We start from the raw sequence: 20,457 nt of genomic DNA on the forward strand, positions 1-20,457 counted from the left end.
TAATTCAACAAGTTGATTTTTTCGAATCGAAATTTTTTTGGCGGATTAAAAAAATATTTATTCCAGCCGTGAAATGACTTTCAGTTTGAACACATGTAACATAACTTTGTGCTAAATGTAATTCATTATTGATTTTTGTAATTTTACTGTAAATAAATATTTGTCAAGTAACAACAGTGCGCTTTGTATGTTCTTGGTTTGTTTATCCTAAGTTTAACGCAACCTTCTATGCTCAAATCGTGTCCAGGAAATCGAATGCGTCCTGTTTGCTTCAGGAAACCTTGCACTGCAACTCACCCGGCCCTGCCATGCACAAGTCAATATCCCCCTTTCATGATTAATTAGGCCGCTTCTGGTATCAACAACAATACTCAAGCGAACGTCTTGTTTTGCGTGAAAATCGCTTCTAGATGTTCATGGTAATAAAGCATATGACAGAACAAAAATGAAAAATCTTTTGACAAGTGTGAAACTTGCAACAATGGTTGATACAAATGACTCGGCTGCGTTTCTTTCAACACAAAACGATGTATTGTCAATTGGGTCTTATTTAGCTGGAATTAGATCATTTAACTATAATTGTAACTTGATTTGTGTTACAAACAAAAACCACTTACTTTGTTAACTTCTTTTCCCGTTAATTGGATATTGTTAATGTGACATATCTGACTTGTATGACCACACTCTGGAGTCTGGACTAATTAAGACGTGGTCATTATCAAAGTGATAGAACATGCATAGAAAACAGTCGACAACACTGTTTTAACCGATTCATTAGTCGTCCAAAAATTGCAAAGCTCTGGACCTGAAACAATCGCGCTTCGTTGTCTTTTATTCTTGACTGGTCCTTTCATCGCTTGCGATCGCGCACTCAAAAACTGGTGTTTTAAAATGCGATTAAAAACCGAAGAGAAAGTAGTTATAAAATTATTCACAAGAGGGCGATCGAGCGCTTGTTGCAGCACTGACACGCCACCTATTGACGAACGACACAAGGTGATCGGAGTGGGAATTGTCGTTTTTTCTTCAGACCATCGGCTAGGTATCTTATAACGTATCTGTATGTTAAATCAGCTATTTAAAATTATCTCGTTAATTCGGCTTATTTTATTTTATCTGACTCTGTCACATAATCTTCAAAGATATCCATTTTTATGATTAATATAACTTTCGCCGGGAATTTAGATGCGTTGTAGTAGTCCAATTTTATTACTGCTACTACTTATCTAAATATTTATTTCCTGCAAAAAAACAAGAAAAATTTTTTGTCGCATGCCTTCGTTGATAAGAGTGGATTTGAACCGCTAATCATACAAAATAATTTATTCCGTTAATTTGACATAATCGTTGTTTCTTTTAACTTTGACGGATAACTTTAGTCCACGTGAAAAAAAGTGTGTAAGATTTGCGTCATTCCCCAACCCCTGAAAGGTTATTAATACACTAGACCAAATTAATCAAGACTGTGATAAACGATTTTTTTCGATGTCATGATTCCGCGAAGGACAGTCTAGTTGTCTTGTGTGTTGGAGCTGGCGTCTATGAGTTATAGCACTGTGTGACAACTTAGTACAACATAAAAGCATGTACAATTGGTCGTTTTTTTATTTAATGCATTTGGGGCAGACTAGGCACCAGCCAACCTTTGGGTCCCACAAGCAATTTGTATTGAGTGGCTTGTGCTTTGGTGCCAAGAAAAAAAAGAAGCGGCTATTAATTGAACAGGCGTGAATTTTTTTAATCATTATCTCTGTAACGATCAGTCAGCTATACTCATAGTTTCCATAAGCGAGTTGAATTTACGATGTAGATGCAGACGGTATCTACGGAAATAAAGTTTTAAAAACTTGACTTGGTTGACAGGTGTTGTCTCAAGCTCAACTAAGCAATTAATCCCACAAGAGGTGTTATCACATTAAGAAGTTTAAAGTTTTAATACAATGCCATAGCAAAATTACGATTACGAAAATTCAAATTACGATTCTAAAGGTGCGAAATCGTTTTTCATTCTTTCTTAGATTCACTTTGCGGTTAATTTTCGTACTCACGACACAATTAATAAACAAAAATTGACAAAAGAAAATCTATGTATCTAAGGTGCAATTAATATACTTTCATCGTGCTTTGTTAAACGGTTTCTTTTAACTCTTAAGTGCTTGTACCTATGAACACTTGAAGATCCTGTGTAGCATGTGAGGCCTAGGTAGAGTAGTATCATCATCACCTGTTAAGGATATATGAAAGAAATCTGTTGTTGAAATAAGAACGGAGTTGTACAGCTTGTAATGACAATGCTTTTGTCTTAACATAAAATAAGTTGCCTTTATTATTGCGAATGTGCAAGTTTTGTCACTTCATTGTAGGGTTTTTGTCATTTAACTTCAAGTTGCAGCACAATAGCAGTTGCAATAACATGACAGTTGTTCTTATCCAGTGCTACAGGAAGCTTACTCGTGAGCCGCGTTACTAATGTCGATGTTGTGTCGTTTCCTTTCGAATAGTCGCTTCAGTGTTGCTTGGTGCGTACCCTGGCACAGGCAAGCCGGTTGTCACGCCTTCTGTGATGCATATGCTGCCTGTGTCAAATGCAAGCTAACAAGTGTTGTTCAGATGACTCGTTAGTTGGTAGTTGAGCAGACGCAAGCGTGAATAACGGCGGGAAGTTTGGTGTTCTCAAATCGAGTAGAATTTTTTTTTTGCGGGGGATTTAGCTATAAAATGCGAGCAAAAAAGCGATTTGTTGAATTTTTTTTAAATATTATCAAGATGGCAGTAAAAAAAACGTTTGCTACTATTCTGAGTCTGTAGCAGAAAAGGAAGGATAGGTTGTATTGATTAAACAAATAAGGTTTTGTTTCAAGATATATTCGTAGTCGTTACATTGTCTTTTTATTCTTTTCAGTGTTGCACGATTTTTCTTAGCATTCATTTTACGTAGGAAATAAGTTTCAACGTAACTGTAGAAATGAGTTTGGATTTGAGTAGAAATCGCATGGAGGGTATCAGTGGTCTCTCATTGATTGCCCCCTCCCAGAGAAACATGTTTAACAAACTGGTAAGCCCCACCGAGACATCGCTACCCTCCCCCGTGTTCCCCCATTCGCCCATCGCCATGCATCACTTCATGCAAGCTGGTAGGGGCTTGGGACCGATGAGTGATTTGAGCGGCCTTGGCTCCCCATACGGTTTTCCACATTTTCCGCGATCAAACGGCACCCCCTCACCAAAATCCCCCCCAAACCGTCAATTTGATAGTCCCTTGGATATTGACCGCAAAGGTAAGAAAATACGCTTTCATTGTTTTTCACAGCTTTGTATTTTTGCCAAACAATTGAATTTTTTTAACAAAAAACTAAACAATTAGCGTGATATCCCATAATTGCGTCGTTGTTAACCTACGACAGAAGACCCTGATGCAATGTTTATAGTTTTCATCGCTGCATCAGGATGTATTCGACCCCGTAACACTAACCGTATGTTTGCGACCTTGAATAGGCGTGGTTTCACATCAAGTCACGTTTACACTTAACGTGACTGATAAACTTCGTTAAATTTTTGCTAAAACGTTTGTGCAGTTGCTTCTGCGGTATTTCACGAAGCAAAGTATTTGTTGAAAAAGGATGCTTTTAAAACCAAATCTGGGATTCAATGTGGGATATTTGAAATGGTTATTATTGAGTTTCACTTGCGTTAAATAATTCCCTTTTTTGCACCCTCTTGAACCGAACAACTACCCGAAATAACCATTGGCGAACATTTGAAGTCGTTTTCTGTCAATTCCCCCCCTGAATTCGGTGAACTATATAGTGAACATTAAACTAACAGGTGGTAAGGGTTGTAGCTCTTAATATTCGTGTTGAAATCTCCAAATGCCACCCAAAAGTGTTACCGGTGTCTCGCTTACGAAAACCGAAAGCTGAAGACCTTGTTTGATTTCAACACGTCATAAAATTCACATTTTAACTCCAAGATGACATCGCTTTGTCTTGGATGCCTCCACTCAAAGTTGATATTTTATTTTTTTGGCAATGATTGCTCTTTTCATTGAAGGCATTTGCGTTTGGTTTTGGGTAATATTATTTTGCGAGAGAGCTGGCAATTGCCCATCCCCTCAAGTTTGATACTGAGAAAATCATGTTTTTCTTAATTAGATTGTTAAATTTAGAAGAAAATGCCGCAACAACTGCTCTTGTTGTGGACACCATGAAATGGCAACCGTATATTTGGACATTATTTGACTGGATTTGTCACTTGCTATGACACTGCACCATCGTATTATTTTTATTCTTCCGTGCATTTGTCTAATGTTTAGATTGATTTTGACTGCTGGATATTGCGACAACCATGACAAGCAAAAATTGTTTGTCACGTGATGATCGCGAACTTGCACGCGACTTCCTTTCTTTCACGATTGTTGCCAAACAAAATTAGGAATTTTCTTTCGGATGATACTTTTTGTTCTTGGACCAGACCCTCGCCAACGAAAGTTAACCATTTTACATAACTTTAAGTCGCCAGACCTTCAAATAACGAAAAATGATTTTTTGTTAGCTGGGGTTGCCATCGTTCTTAACTTCTCCTGTTGCTAAAATAGTTCATAAACTCAACTTAGCGTTTAGTGTCAACCCTACACATCTGGAGGTGGAAGCGTCATATCCGAATTATACGATCACGTATCATTGTTGTTGGTTAGACCCTTCAAGACATAGATAACTCTAGAATCTAGTTCCTATACTATCGTTGACGAAGCTCACTGATACAGCATACATGCTCATCGCAATACCAAGGACGATATTATGCCATCTTAAATCTTAATCATTCAAAGGAACCAATACATTTGCATCAGTTTCTTACTAGCCGTCTGGTTTTGAATTTTCGTTATTTTTTAGTTAAAAATTTTTTATGTCAAAACTTCAAGCTTAACTTTTTAAATTTACGACTTACTGTTATCCCCATGGACCCATCTCCGTACCACTACTCTGGTACTTTTAAAATACATTAAGAGAAGTGCGATGTCAATTTTTTTTTGGTTTTTCACCACATTAAACGAACCTTGCATGTATGATGATTTTATAGCCGCAATTGTAGTGCTTTCGATGCACGATTGCTCAATCAGTGTAGTTGTCGATGCTGTTGGCTTTTCCAATTTTCATCGCGTTTGCAATAAACTCCACATAGCACGGGTATTCCCCGCTCCTTGCGTTTCATCACGATTCGAGGAAACCTTGCCATTTACCATGGAATGAGTTATTACTTGTGTTAAATGAACCACTCATGATTGTAGCCTTCTCACGCAACGCTGTGTTAACCTTTGCTTGGCTACTGAGTCAAGTTCCGTTTGAAATAATTATTCTTGGTGATAAGTTTGGAATTGGCTACAACGATAAGTTTCCAGACACTGCTATCTGCCGCCGAACGCGTGTGACGTCACAAACACGTGTCACAATAACTTGCGATTACACAACTGGCAGATCATTAATAGATATACTTTTTATCTTTTTATTAATGTTTATTTTTGAGATTTTTTTTATATATAGGCTACGATTACGTTTTTTTTATATACGATTCTTCAAAGCAAAGAAGTATATTTCTTATGAATTACTCAAGAAGAAGTTTTTTTTATTCTACGTTGATTTATTCAACATTCAAACGTTAAATCAATGCAAATGAATGACCGATTTGTTGATTGGGTATCTTTGTATCACATCATCATTTTGTCACTGACTTGCCTTGGACGAAAAAAAAGCAGCAGTTACAATATGCGGTTCACCATCAAGCCAATAAACAGGAAATGGCGGCAAAACTTCGTCTTCAATTAAATCAATTACGAAAAAAACGCGTGATTTTTCTTTTTAGACGACGGCAAGGAAGTGAAGAGCTGCTTGATTTGCGGCGACCGTGCCACCGGCTTGCACTACGGGATCATATCCTGCGAGGGCTGCAAAGGCTTTTTCAAGCGCAGCATTTGCAACAAGAGAGTGTACCGCTGCACGAGAAGCAAGAACTGTGTCATGTCGAGAAAGCAAAGGAACCGTTGTCAGTTCTGTCGCTTGTTGAAATGCCTCCAAATGGGAATGAACAGAAAAGGTTGGTATTTTCATTGTCGTCATCGCATCAATGTCTTATTTCCGTCACATGACAATAACCACCAATTTTCTATTCCTTTCAGCTATCCGCGAAGACGGCATGCCAGGAGGTCGTAACAAAAGTATCGGACCAGTGCAGGTACGGCTCTTTTTATAATATTTAATTGTAATTATTTTTTTTTCATGTACAATCGTAGAGTATTTTTTCATATGCAATAAATATTATTATCGATACTATAAACAAAAGTGCTCTCAGTGCTGAGCACAAGCCCGAGCAAAGTGAATTCAAGCAAATAAAATCATTAATCACTAATGTTCACAAAATCTTAACAACCTATTTTTCATATTTTTGTACATGTGCCTGATGTCTGTTTTATATAACTGACGAACAATATGTCCAAAATGCAAAAATTACCAGCTTGTTTTTCTCGTGACTTGAATGAGAAAGTTCGTGAAAAATCTCAATAAATTGGTCCATGCTTTTGCATCTTTGTCATTGCGTTATGATGATTGTGTGTTGTTATGTGGGCAATATGGTCGATTAATTGCCGCCGACCAAAAAACCCCGCGATAAACGGAAATTCCGCTTTTTGTCGCGACTTTTAGATGAACTTTCGTCGTGTTGTGCGACACAATCGCAGGCTTTTCACCCTCACGACACGCTTATTGCTTTAATCCATTCCATCTGTATTATCTCTATCGTTCCATTCAATCCATGCGAATCGACACAGAAGATCGATACTTGTGCATTTACTTTGTCATTTTTAAACTATCGGCTTTGTGGTATACATCAAGTTAAGAGTTTCTTGATTCAGACGGACCCATGTCCGCTCTCGGTTGTTTTTTTCTCTCTCAAAAAAAAACAAAAACAAAAAACGAAGACATAGGATCACCTGAGTTTTGCTTTGGTAGTGATCTTGTGAGTATTCATCGCATATATTGTATGTCCAGCTTTCGACGCCACTTAACGCAGCCGAATAGGGTGCATCATGACCGGAAAACCACTCTTTAATTTTTTTAGTGCGAAGCAGAAGCGGAGTCAATATCAATGTAGAGGGTTTTGGTGTCACCCGACGAGGGAATCGAACCCGTGTTTGCTAGAGTCTGCAACAATTTTATTCCTCTTTTATTTAACCTTGATTTTTTTTTAGATATCCGATGAAGAAATTGAGCGCATTTTATCAGGGAAAGACTTTGAAGAAGAGGCAGCCCGCGAAGAACTTCAAAGAGAACAGCAGCATTTGGATGCTTCTGGTAAATCCTTTCCATCGCTCGATTATCCGATGCCCGGCTACATGCCGTTCTTTCCGCCGACTTCAAACGGTCGAGATCCCGCCCACTTGCCGACTTCAACTTCGGGGTCTCCCACCATGGTGAACGGATTTGGCCGCGGCGTGCCATCATCAAGTGCGGCGTCAGTGAACGGCCTTCCACTCCTAACTGGAGCAAAGGCACCATCTCAATTCCTGCCCCAATTTCCAGGACTTCGTCTCAGGTGAGGTCTCTCACAAAGAAAAATATCTACTGTGCATATGAATAAGTCAAATAATTTCTATGAGCCAATATTCAATAGTTTTAAAATTCAGTATGTTACACGACCCAATCCAATATTTTTTTTTCATTTTTCAGAGATAATGCATTCTATCCAAACATGGGAGTGAATGGTTTCAATCTACATCAAATGGGTCCATATGCAGCTATGCCACAAAATCCAGATGCCTCGTAAGTGCAAATTGTACTTTATTTCACACGCATTTAAAGTTAAGTGACCATCACATAACAGTTGAAGCAATAGTAATATTTTTATTAATGAAATCAACTGCTGTTAAACAATCTGGTCAATCTAGCCCTGTGCTTAAACATAGTTCCTCAATGTTTTCGTTAAGTTTTTTTTTTTCCTAATCAACTCTATCCCAACTTTGACATCTGCCTCAGGCAGCCTATACTCGGATTTTCCCAATAACTTAATAAGATCCTAATAACCTAATAAGAATGTGACATTACTTTAGTTTAACTCATTCATGCGTGGGTTATCTTTCAAATTACAGCATTGAAAATTTTATTACAGTGCTGTAGTTGCAAATTCCCCTTTAGTCATTTGCTTAAAAAGTTATGCAACAAAAATTATCCAAGTCTCCTAATTTTACTATTTTTCCTTAACGCGTTTAATTTTAAATCTCGCAAGTTTCATTTCAGCAATGTCTTGCAATAAACATAGACCACTTTTTGTTCAGGGACAGGTCACCTGAATCCTCTGCTGGGCTGTCCAGTGCTTCCTTGGTGGAACAGTTATTGCTTTCAGAAGATACCTCAGACTTACCCCACCTTGGCCCCAAGGAACAGCCACAAAGCCCAACAATTACAAAGGTATTGATTTTGATGCGTAAACTTTTTGTTAAGGATTTCCTTGTCACCCACGCACTTAATTTTATTGTGCAAAAGCATATTCGGTTTTAGTTTCATGTAGCGACGTTGTCTTTACGTTTCAGACGGAACTTTTTCACGTTCTATGCAAGGTTGCCGACGAGATGCTACATCGTCAAATAATCTGGATCAAAAAGCTTCCGTTTTTTGAAAAAATCTCAATCAAAGGTAAAGTAGAGTAGTAGGCTAGGTTTTGTAGTTCAAAATAGAAGATCAAAACATTAGGAGGCTAAAGTGAATGGTTTGTCGAAGTACTGTATTTCAACTTTCAACCAGTAGCTTTGTGAAACAACGAAACATAAACGCGCCTATTCGCAAACAAAATGCATTAAAAACAATTTTGCCTGACTATCTGGCAAGGAAGAGGAAATGAAAGCGATTAATTTTGACTCTGATGATGCCGGTAAGCGACACGGATCACACATGATCGATATACACCTGTCATCAATAACTGCACATCCCAGACAGCAAATCAGACGTTTTTTACATTGATTTCACGCTTGCAGGCTTTAAATCAATGTAAAAAAACGTTTGATTTGCTATCTGGGATCAGAGAAGGTGTGGAGTTGTACCCGGAGCGGAACAAAAAATAATAATTTTTTACTTAAAGTCAACATCTTGTAAAATCTTCACGTAACAAGTGCGCAGCAACCAAAGGATCCCAGATAACAAAAATCCACCATTTTACATTGATTCAACGTCTGCAGACGTGAAATGCAACCATAGGATCCCAGACAACAAAAATCCATCATTTTTACATTGATTTAACGTCTGCAAACGTTGAATTAATGTGAAAAATGACAGATTTTGCTGTCTGGGATATCACTTTCCTTTTGATACCAACTGAAGAGAAAAGCTAATCTGCTGTTTCTTTTACATTTATTGTTAGTCGTTAGCGAATCAATTAAACCTCCCCCCTGTTCATATGAAAGTATCTTATTACTCTTTGAACGTGGGAAGACGGCATTAATAAAGACGTTTTCGTTCGTTCATTGTCACCCGTTCTTCCTTATCAAATGAAGAACGGAATTCTTGATATTTGAACTCGTCATTCAATGGTGGAAGAACTTCTCGCTTCCTCTTTGTAATCAAGGGGAAATTTTAGTCGTTATAACCTTTATAATATATCTTCTTCCTCGTTTATAACTAATTGTTTTGGCATTATAGACAGTACTATTAATAATCGCATTGTTTCACTTTTTCTCTGTATAACCACTTATTAGTAAATAAATATTTCCACGCATTTCACCGGCAAGAACGTTTCGTGTGCACAGTCAGTTCTTGTTTTCAAAACATTTTTTTTTCTTTTTTTTTAACCCTTACCCATGAACGTCATCTATTCGTTACAGATCACACCACATTGCTAAGCACAACATGGGCCGAGATTATGCTTCTAGCTGCCCTCTGCTTGCACGAGGATCAGCTCTTTGGCGATTTGGCGGACATCACCTCGAAATATGTCCCTGAGAGCACCGAGCTGTCGAGGTGAGTGACATTTTTCTTTGTATTTGAAACTCTGGAAAAATTTGCGACGGTTAAGGCTATTTTTAGGGCTCCAGGCTGCAAAAACGTTCGTTGTCTGTGACATTTTATATCTCAAGGCACGATGACTAATTGTTTTTCCTAATTTTTTTTTTGATTGAACGCTGAACAAGTTTTTCAATCCTTACACTTCCGTTTTGGCCACTGGCAGCTTATTCGAGACATTACTCGGCTTGTTTATATCAGACGACGACCTTCATTGCGTGAGACGGACCAGGCTATCTCGTGTTTCTTGGCATTGCACCCAGAACTGTTATCAATCTCTTTAAATTTGATAGAATGATATTGAAAGTGATGTGTACGACAAAGTGTAAGAAGTGCATTGTCACGGCATTCTCAAATAGCCACAGCAGTAATGTCACGTCTTTCTGCGTCAACTGAACATTTAGTAATCTCCAATCGATCACAATATAATTGAAACAAGAACCCATGGCCAAGCAATAGCATCATGCTTTGCTGTATTCTGCACAATGCCGCCCACTATTGAAACGGAATCTAATCTGCCTACTTTTGTTGAGTAAAAAATACAAAACGGAAGAAGTGAAGCAAACTAGCGTTGAACTGTGCTCTCTGTTATGTGCACATGCATGCTGTAAAGAGCTACATCATACAATAGAGTCAACTAACCGCCTTTTAGTCATTTCCGTCCGTAATGGCACGCTTCTGTTTAAGGCCTTGCCAACAACATATTGCCATATGCAGGTATAATGCAACCGTCCTTGCCGCTTCGTTAGCGGTCATTGTTTTTTTGTCAAAAACAATCCCACATTTTTCAGTATTTTTATAAATTTAAATAATTTTTTTGTTGCTTTTGACGATTATAAAAACGTAATTTTAATGCGTTTTTCAACTATCCACAACGCTTGATGAATCTTGAGAATAGTTTGATCAAAATAAATACCTACAACTGCACCTATGACGACAACTACTAGGTGACTAATAAGTTACTTGTTTACTTGCACCCAGGCTTGCTGGTGGCTTGTTGACATCGGAAAGCGATTATTAAGCTTTTCCACTAAAATGCCCGGTCGTGCTGTTCAGTTCTTACAGATGCTCACTGTTAAACTGGTTTAGTTCTATTACGTGTATTTTAACTAACGTGATTGCAAGCAGGTTTTTAGAATCAAAGTATCACACCTTATCATTGTTCACTGACAAGGGTTTTTAAACTTTTGTTTGTCCTTGTCTGACGTTTCGAAAGAATCTTGTCACTAAATTATTTAATGCAGGCTCCCAAGCTTTTCCTGATAGATTTAACTACAAATATTACGCGTGGGCATTACTAGAAATCGCCTCACCGGAGCGCATTTCTTATGAGACAGTAGACACGCCATGTTTTAACGCTTTAAAATTCACCTATTGAAAGGAATGATCTATTCTAGGGATAACCATAACTCCATGTGAAAGCTTATACTCACTACATCACTTCGATAGACCAGAGGAGTGAAGATTTTTCTTTACTTTTCAGCTTCGGTGAGCAAGAGATGGAAATCCTGGAGAAGGTGACGTCACTCTTCATCAAGTTCTCTCATTTGAAAGCAGACAAAGAGGAATACGTCATCATGAAAGTCATCAACTTTTTAAACCAAGGTGAGGCTTGCCAGAGCGCGTAACCCCCCCAGACAGCAAAATCTGTCATTTTTACATAGATTCAACGTCTGCAGACGTCCCGTAGCACGTTGTCATTTGTATGGAGGGATAAAGGTACCAACTGTGTGAGGTTGAAGTGCGCCTCAGCTCTAGGTGCATACAACTTCCTTTTAAACATGTTGTGCCATAAGTTACCGTTTCCCATTTTTTATTCGCTTTTCTTTTTCGGCATCGCTTCCCTTAACCGTGCATTGTCTAGCTTGTTTTCTTTGCTCAAGGAAAAGGCAATAACAATTCATCAGAGCGCCACAAAGTCACTGTGTGTTTGTGACTCAGATAACGTTCAAAATTTGACGCCGAGGTATAACCGCAGCATTTGAACATGCGACACTAGACAGTTTTTCACACTTCACTGCTGAAGGCAATCTAATTTCTTTGTGCATTTGATAAAAAGAATTTAATTTGCCACCTCTGTCATCTGGTGCTAATCAACAGTTGCCAAATACACACAAGAACATAACAAGCCTTACAAAAATCAACTAAAACCTTATAAAATCACGTTCGTGCAACGGAAACCTGCCTTTGCCTTGCTGCACGCAGAGTCACTTCCGCTGAGGTTGGTTGATACAAGATACTGATTCACCGCTGCCTTGTTGTGATGACCTTAATATTGTGTTTTGCTCACGATACCCAACTTCTTTTGTTACTTTGATACGATATTTTGAGATTTTTGAGCATAGTATGATATTCTTTCTCTAAGATTTTGACCCAAGTGTTAAGCTTTTTGTTACTTCAAATTATTGGACATAAAATTTAAGTCGAAATTCTGTTTTTCGGGTTCAGATCTTAATATAAACCCCGCTTACAATTTTGAAGACATCTTGGATGTTTTTTTTAAACGGTTATGTCAACAGCTATGTTTGTTGCAAGTGTTCGCTTGACAATTTGCATTTCATAAAGAGAGACACTGTCTCAAACAAATTCAGGATAACTTTGTCTACAGACGCAATATTGACGTTGGTATCAGTCTCAATTGTGTCAACTAAACCAACCAATCATGAAAGGGCTCTCACGTTGGACAGGTCTTCCCAGAAAACGAGATGAATTAAAAGCAATCAAAAATCGTGCTTTTACAGTCATGTATCGAAAGATGTAGTCCTGCCAAGAGCCAATAAAGCAGTGACTTTTAAGAGCGAATTTTTGACTTGAAGCTTGCACGATGTCTGGCAACAACCCGACTGTCTATTACACTTTATAACATTTTCATATCACACTTTTTCACGAGTCGATTTCTGTGGATATTCTGGCATTTGTGTTGCCGCTAATTAGACGTGTACGCGTCATATGCGGCAATGCACGGCACGACATGGGTTTTATTTAGTTATTTTATTATCTCCACTTTACATGCTGTCTACTTTTGTGAACTTGGGTTCACGTTACCCGACGATGCCATTTTGCATGTATTCACGTTTATTTATCTTTGCCGGGTGCTAAATCACCTCAAAAATACACATTATTGCAAGCCTAGTCTCACATCGTACCAAAACTAACATCACCAAGCGTTGTACCAACATAAAAACTATTTATATTACGCCAGTCAACCACACTTACTCTTGGCCAAGCGTGGATCACACTTCTAAATAGAATTCTTGTTCTTTTTCGACATGACACGACTGGGCAATAAGCCTGGGCAACAGGCCACACTTTGCGTGTTAATCGTTATTTTGACCCAGACTTCTGTTGCCCCTCATGCCAACTTCCAATAACACGCCCGATTATTTTCAGGTATCGTTCCGCACGCAATATTCTTGATAGATATTCCTTGCTCAGACACACTTCTCAGAAGTTTGATTCACAAAAGCGCGCATCAGAAGTATTTGTTTAACGCTGCCAGTCAATTACTACTCGTGATAGTTTCAACAATAAATAGTTGCTATTAAGAAGGTCGTGACTTTACGCTCAATCTCGGCCAATTAGATTGAATTTCAACGTCTACCAACGCATCTTAAACGTAATAATGCTTTCATTATAACATAATCGCGGAATAACCAAGCAGACTTCCAACGCACGTGATACTCACCGAAGGTTGATGTTGATATATGCGCTTAATTACGTTAATTAATGATGGTTGAAAATGGAATGTTTTCACGAAGCAGCCTAATCGGTTTCATTAGCTTGTTGCCAGCCAAATGAGGTGGGTCCCATTACAATGTACCTGGAAAAATGAATAGTTGCGTCTGGAGATATGAATTTTTTCCTTATTAAACACAACATATGTAACTGAAGACAATTATTAAAAACCCTTTTTTTTAGTTGGCTTTCCTTCTACGACTAACCCTTATCCAGTTCATTCCAGCTTTAAGTGTATCTCTAGCATTTTTTTAACGTGTGTATTTCTTTTAGATATCAAAGGTCTCCAAGAAGTGGAGCGGGTCGAAGAAATTAACAAGCGCTACTGGTATGCTTGCCAACGCTATATTGAACTTCGAGCGATGGACCGAAGTTCAGGCCGGCCGGATGTGTCCCCATCTGCCGGGTTTGGAGCAGCTCGTTTCCGCCAACTCATGCTTTGCTTGCCCGATATCCGTTTCATTGCCGGGAGATTGCTCAATTCTGATGTCGCAAAATTGCCTTTGCTTTTTAAAGTGAGTTGCAGACCAACTAACGTACTTGAACTACCGACCATTGCAAGACAAGTGAATAATACTTTGCTTTCATTACAGGCCATTTTGCACAGCTGTAAATTCCAGAGAGACAGTGCGCGTAAGAAGGCCGCTCGTAGCAGTACCCACTCCGAGGCCAGTTCGTCTAATCCGCCGTCCCCGACCTCTTCTCCGGCGCAACAAAATGGACTTTACCCCGGGCGCGAAGACGACAAAATGGCGGCTGCTGCTTCAATGTTGGACTTGACATCGCACAGACAGCTCGACTTGTCAAGCAGGCGACACGAAAGCAACGGATCTGTCGGTCCCCCGTCTACTCTGTCAACATCATCATCTAGCGGAGTGCAAAACCTCTCCAGCTCACCGCGCAGTGGACGTGACAGCAACACTGAATCTTCATAGAAATAAACTTGTGCTATGAAATTGCTATTAGGGTTGATAAGCAGAAAGCTGTTTCCTATTTCAACATTTTATGCGCTTGCCTTTCGCCTTCCAGGCGTCATTTATTCGAAGAGTTTTTCATTGAAGGATCGTTTACACTTTAAGGAAGCGAGTTTTATTTCCAGAGAAAAAGTGTACTTTCTCAAATCGCGATCTTTAACGATTAAATCCTCAACGATTACATCTTCAAGTTATTGTAATTTATCCCCTGACTCGATAAAAGCAGCATGGTTTGATTTATTGTGACGTCTTCAAATGCATTGTGGCTTGCTTAGAGCGATGAACTGTACTGTGATGCGGCCTACCTCACTGTCTATGTGCCTGTCTAAAGAGCTTTGTTTTTAGCATAAGCTCTACAACATGCGAGGTCTTAAACGTACCTTATTACTCTGTACTCGCGACCAAAGAAAATTATTTCGTTCCCTTAATTTTTTTTTTTTTTTTTAATGTCAAGCTTGAATGCTTGCGTACGCACTCATGCGTATAACCAATCATGAATTCGGTACTGTGCTTCAGGAATAAATGCTTTTTTTCAGGAAAGACCTATTATTATTTTGCTAGCTTGGAAACTATGTGAACCATTTTGTGTTGATATACTGTCTGAAAACGTCTTATCAGCGCAATTCGGTGCATTTTTATCAGCTTGCATTCGCCTTGAAACGTACTTAGCGCTCTGCTTTCTCTTTTGAAGAGAAATTCGTTGAAATCGTCTTGAAATTCTAGAAACGCCGTCGCTTTGCGTCTTTTAATTACTTTTTGACGTCCATTTGCCGTTGAAGAACGTGATTGTGTTATCCGTGTGTACTCTCAGCTGTATCACAAGATTGAAGATATGTGTTGTTGTTTTTTTGAGACATCTTATTCTCTTACTGTGTTTACCTCGGGATTCTTCAGCAAAAAGCGCCGATTATTGTCGTCATCCGAAACGTTTGTGTTTCTTTGCGATTTTTTTTATTTGTTTGTTTTTTCGCTTTTGTTTCCCTTTCCGCCGAATTGTGTTACAATATTACCACTCAGGGCGTGGTTTATGTGTCGGCTTTCCGTTGTAAAATTAGGTAATTATTACCAAGAATAATCGTAAAAATTACGTAATTTTACCAATAAGATAAGCGTGCCGTGTCCTTGTATTGTAAATCTACATCATGTCTTGTATATATTTGTGTATTTTGTTGTTTTAAAATTGTGAGCTTTGACAATCCAATGTACCAGAAAAGAAAATATAGCAAGTTTAATGTATCCAATCGTGTTATTGCGTTGTGCGCATGTTTCTGCGCATAAATATCTCATTGCTAGAAATCATGACTCGCTAAAGATTTTTTACTGATAATTGTTCCAACATAATAGTTTTTGATCCCATGGTTGTTCTAACGTCGTGAAATGTTGAATTACCGAAAGAATGTCGAAACATATTGTTCCTTGCTATTTATTTCCGATAGGCAACGATTTTTTCTTCATATTTAAAAATAAAATTTTCTTCAAAATTGCTTTTATTTCACAAAACTACGCACAGATTAGCCCTTTCTCGATTATTTATACTTTGTTTTTGTTACGCTAGATTGCGTTGATTTTACCCACGACTTCTTCAAGCAGAATGGAGTTTGTATTTGAACACGTATACTGTCGTCTGTGAAAGGTCTTCACTTTTGACTTTTCCAACTGCTGATAAATCCCGCTGCGATAGTTTTCCGTTCTTTATGATGACGTCAAAAAGGTCGCAACCTTTACTTGTTTCCTTATGACGTCACCGACCTGACAGTTCATAAAATTTTAGTTTTGACCCAAGCTATCAATCACTTGTCGACATGAGTTTGTCGTGGCATTTTACATCTCCGTTGCTTCTGGAGCCATTTTGCATAAAAATAACGTTTTTTGACAAAAATTGCACTATTTGTGTCCGTTCCGTACCCAGTCTGGTGCCGTTATAAAGGCCCGTTGTTAACCGGTAGATCTGCTGCAACAATGCCTTGGCTATTATCAAGCGTCTCAGACAGCAAAATCTGTCATTTTACGTAAATCAATTTAAAAATGACAGATTTTGCTGCCTTGGGGTATGATTTGCGATTTGTTTTGTTGTTTACGGTTTGTATTGTTGTGTGTTGATGCACAACGTAAATATAACGTTCAAAGACATCTTGAGTTTGTTTTTTTAATGAAAAGAGTCGTTATCAAAGTAATCTGACTCTCAATTTGGACATTGAAACACCAGTGAAGCAAAGGAAGTTCGTTAATCGTCTAAACCAGGGTGCGACTTATATCACCAGGGAGTCTTTGGATGCTAAATAATTATGGTTAGTTAAAAATGCTTAAAAATGTTAGTTAAAACTTACCGGGTTTTTAACTAACGTTCTGGATTTTTAGTGACTATTAATTTTCAGCTATTTTCGGAGGCGGTGCGAGAACTCGTTGGTGATTTTAAGGTTATTGTAACAAGAGAAAAGGTCCAGAACCACTACTAATAACGGACTAATAACGAAATAATAATATAATGCAGTTTAAACAGAGTGAGACTGTTCACCAGGCATTTGATAATTAAAGTAACTTGCGTTCTTCTGGTGACTATTTACTATTCAATCAATCAATCAAACAGGTTGTGTTAACCTGTTTTAGCCACCTTGATAAAGTCAGTCGTGCTGACTGACTAAACGTCGGAAATACAAAAAGCTAGTTATCATCTTTAACATCAGGAGGTAACCTATAGTAAATAGTCACCAGAAGAACGCAAGTTACTTTAATTATAATGCAGTTTTTTTGTCAGCGATAATTTGGTAAAACTGTGCTTTGAAGTTGCTTAGTACCTTCCATTTGTCTGATAAGGTAGTTGCTTACGAGTGCGAGTATTCACACAACAACCAATGATCACTTGATAAGAAGATCAATTTGGAGGATGGTTTGAAGCGCATCGGCACGACTAAAGGAAGACTCGATTCTGTAATAAAATCAAAACTCGGCGCTTGCTCAACAAGAGCAAGCCTGTTTAGCAAATGTTGTGGACTGATAATATTTACGCTTAGCAGTCAATTGACCAGCAAGGTATATTATAAGCCACCAGAGTTAGATCACTTACATAGTTGTCAGCTCAATTCCACCATCAAATTTTCAATTAGCTTACTTTATTACCGGTGCATTATTCTAAAATTTTCAAATTACTACTTCACAATGTAATCAATTACACGTTTTAAATACAAAAATTAAACATTATCCGCCCGATAGCTCAGTTTGTTTGCGCGGGACTTCTGAAACGAAGAAGCTTCAAGATCAAGCGGCGCTGGTTCGACTCTTGAGGTGTGCGGTTGAGCAACGCACGCTAAGGACTGCTCTCCATTCAGCAGCATCTAATCATCATCATCACGTGCCCTCTCCAGTGTTGGGCGCGATAACTCATTTTTCAATTAAGCGATAACGATAAACGAAAAATGCCTAAAGCGATAACGATAAACGATAAATCAAAAAAAGTTAAGCGATAACGATAAACGATAAATTATCGCCGATAACGATAATTTTTTTTTCTTGATTAGCGCTGCCCCATCCCATGCAGCACGAACTGTTTTCATCAACATGACGAAAAATCGAACATAATATACTGTAAAGGGACAAAACTTTTTGTAAGTTATGCATGAATAGAATCGCAACAGCGGCAGTAGGTATCGAATCTTCAACCTCTTGGTCCAGAATCAAACCACTGAGGTAACCGCCGTGCTTATAATTATACCTTCAGATACCAGTTGGATGCTTTTATCAATTGAGTTACACTGCCGCTTACGTGCAGTAGGCAAAATAATTAAAATAAATGAAAATACCATAAAAAATTCCAAACTTTGTATTTTGCTTTCTACGGGCTGTTTAGCCTACAGCAAAGTCGGCAATAATTGAAAAAATTCCAAAAAACGCAAAATGCTTGAAAATTTATCAGTAATCTTAAGCGTTATTGGTAGTAAAAATGTGCATACTGTGAAATCCATCAAGCTTGTCAAATTAGTCGTGTTTGTTCAAGAACAATAACATAATTATCGTAATTTACTGATAATTTCAGATAAATTTTTTCTATTTTCTTTGTGAACACCATCATTAAAGCAATGGCAGAACGCTAAGTTGTTGAGAAAAGAATTACAATATAGGCACTGTATTATTAGTGGGAATAAAGATATTTGATTGAGCGTTGGCTATGTCGCATAGGTAAATCGTCGTCGCATCCAGGCTTACGCCCGGTGGTTGAAAATTTAGATTAAGTAGACGGGAAGGCAAGGAAGCCAATCTTCATGTCCACCTTCAGGCATGCCTTTAAGTGTCCTGCGAAAGACAGTGTCCTGCCCTTTCGATTGCCGTTCCAGCGCTCTCACCACTCGGCTATGTAGCATAGGTAAATGAGAAAGGTTATACTGTATTTAGCATAATTTTACCACGCAACTCGATGCGCCTATTGTCATGCAAAAACTACTACAAGATGCAAAAAGTGTGATGTCGGTCTGCATGTCAAATGCTTGAAGCAATATCATATTCTGCAATGACTTGTTTCAGTGATGGTGGCGCGAAAGACCATGTTTCCGATGCAAAAGCGGCCTCGTATTGCGACAGTTTCATAAACCACTTGCCAATTTCTTTCGCTTCGCTTTAAAGGAATCTGTACCGCCTGTGCGCTTACATTTTAATTGTAAAATTCACTCGCGATTGCCGATTGCAGCAAAACAACAAGAGACTTGTTGCATGCATTTCATTGCATTGCAATTTGCAACTCTAAAAATTATTGTGTTGTCAGGGCCGTCGCTGCTGGGGGCGTGCTCCTCCCATGACAACGACCTGTGCACACACACTTCAGGCACTGAAGAAGAACTGGTTTTAATTTTAGTTTCATGAACTAGGTGGCTAGTAAAAATATTACTTTTCATGGTTTTTCCACTTTTCCACTTAAAATTTATCGGCGATTAATTATCGGCGATAATCAAATATTGCCTTTGGCGATAACGATAAACGATAACTGAAAAAATAATTAAGCGATAACGATAAGCGATAAAAAATTATCGCCGATAATTATCGCCGATAATGCCCATCACTGGCCCTCTCCGATTCAAAGGTTGACGGTCATTTGCTTCCACATCTTCCACTACTCTTTTTGCTTTTCCGATGCTTGACACCTAATGGATGGAATAATTCTCCGGAAACAAGACTTCAACAATCGGAAACTTCACTCTGGCAATCTCGGTGACCGGGCCTGCGTCAGTGATTCAAAGCCTCTAAAAGTATGCGAATCTGCCCGGATTAAGCTCTGCAAGAAGCTTACCCGGTCCGAAAATAAAGATTCAATCAATCAATCAATCAATTTCAATATTTATATTCATCGATGATTTTTAACAGTTTGATTTTAGAAAAGACAAGTAGATTTTCATTCGATAAAGATTAGATTGCAATGTAGAAGTCCCTTTTGAACTTCAACTACTGGCAAAACAAAAGTACTGATACCATGTGTGCAACTTATCAAATATAATAATTTGGACCAATTTTTTTTAAATTGCAATTACAAAAATTACATGTTTCAATATTAACAAAATATTTCAATTACATGAAAATGTGTAAATAATTGTATTCAATCACAGTTGATTGTATATTGATCCAACTTTGATTTAGACAGACCTTTTCATCCTGAAAATAGAGATCTTCATAATCGATTCCTGGCCAGCAATTCAGCCTCTTTTTACATTGATTTGACATCTGCGTCT

The 20,457-nt window shown here is 38.2% G+C and overlaps 1 protein-coding gene across 3 annotated transcripts in view; it reads left to right on the top strand.

The window, feature by feature from the left end:
- LOC145785640 (nuclear receptor subfamily 6 group A member 1-like) overlaps positions 1–16,876 on the top strand; it is a 45,639-nt gene extending 28,763 nt beyond the window's left edge. For 2 of the 3 annotated variants that reach the window (XM_082597321.1, XM_082597322.1), the window contains 10 exons: positions 5,857–6,087; positions 6,170–6,225; positions 7,238–7,581; positions 7,716–7,808; positions 8,321–8,453; positions 8,576–8,678; positions 9,860–9,995; positions 11,521–11,642; positions 14,046–14,287; positions 14,366–16,876. In XM_082597321.1, coding sequence (XP_082453447.1) covers positions 5,857–6,087; positions 6,170–6,225; positions 7,238–7,581; positions 7,716–7,808; positions 8,321–8,453; positions 8,576–8,678; positions 9,860–9,995; positions 11,521–11,642; positions 14,046–14,287; positions 14,366–14,707 — 1,802 coding nt within the window. In that variant the 3' untranslated portion in view covers positions 14,708–16,876. Of the gene's footprint in view, positions 1–2,965; positions 3,279–5,856; positions 6,088–6,169; positions 6,226–7,237; positions 7,582–7,715; positions 7,809–8,320; positions 8,454–8,575; positions 8,679–9,859; positions 9,996–11,520; positions 11,643–14,045; positions 14,288–14,365 lie in introns of those variants that run through there. The other variant, XM_082597320.1, reaches the window with a different exon arrangement.
- Positions 16,877–20,457: the final 3,581 nt, after the last annotated feature.

This window comes from Aplidium turbinatum, chromosome 16 (assembly GCF_918807975.1).
Source record: "Aplidium turbinatum chromosome 16, kaAplTurb1.1, whole genome shotgun sequence".
Lineage (NCBI taxonomy): Eukaryota > Metazoa > Chordata > Ascidiacea > Aplousobranchia > Polyclinidae > Aplidium > Aplidium turbinatum.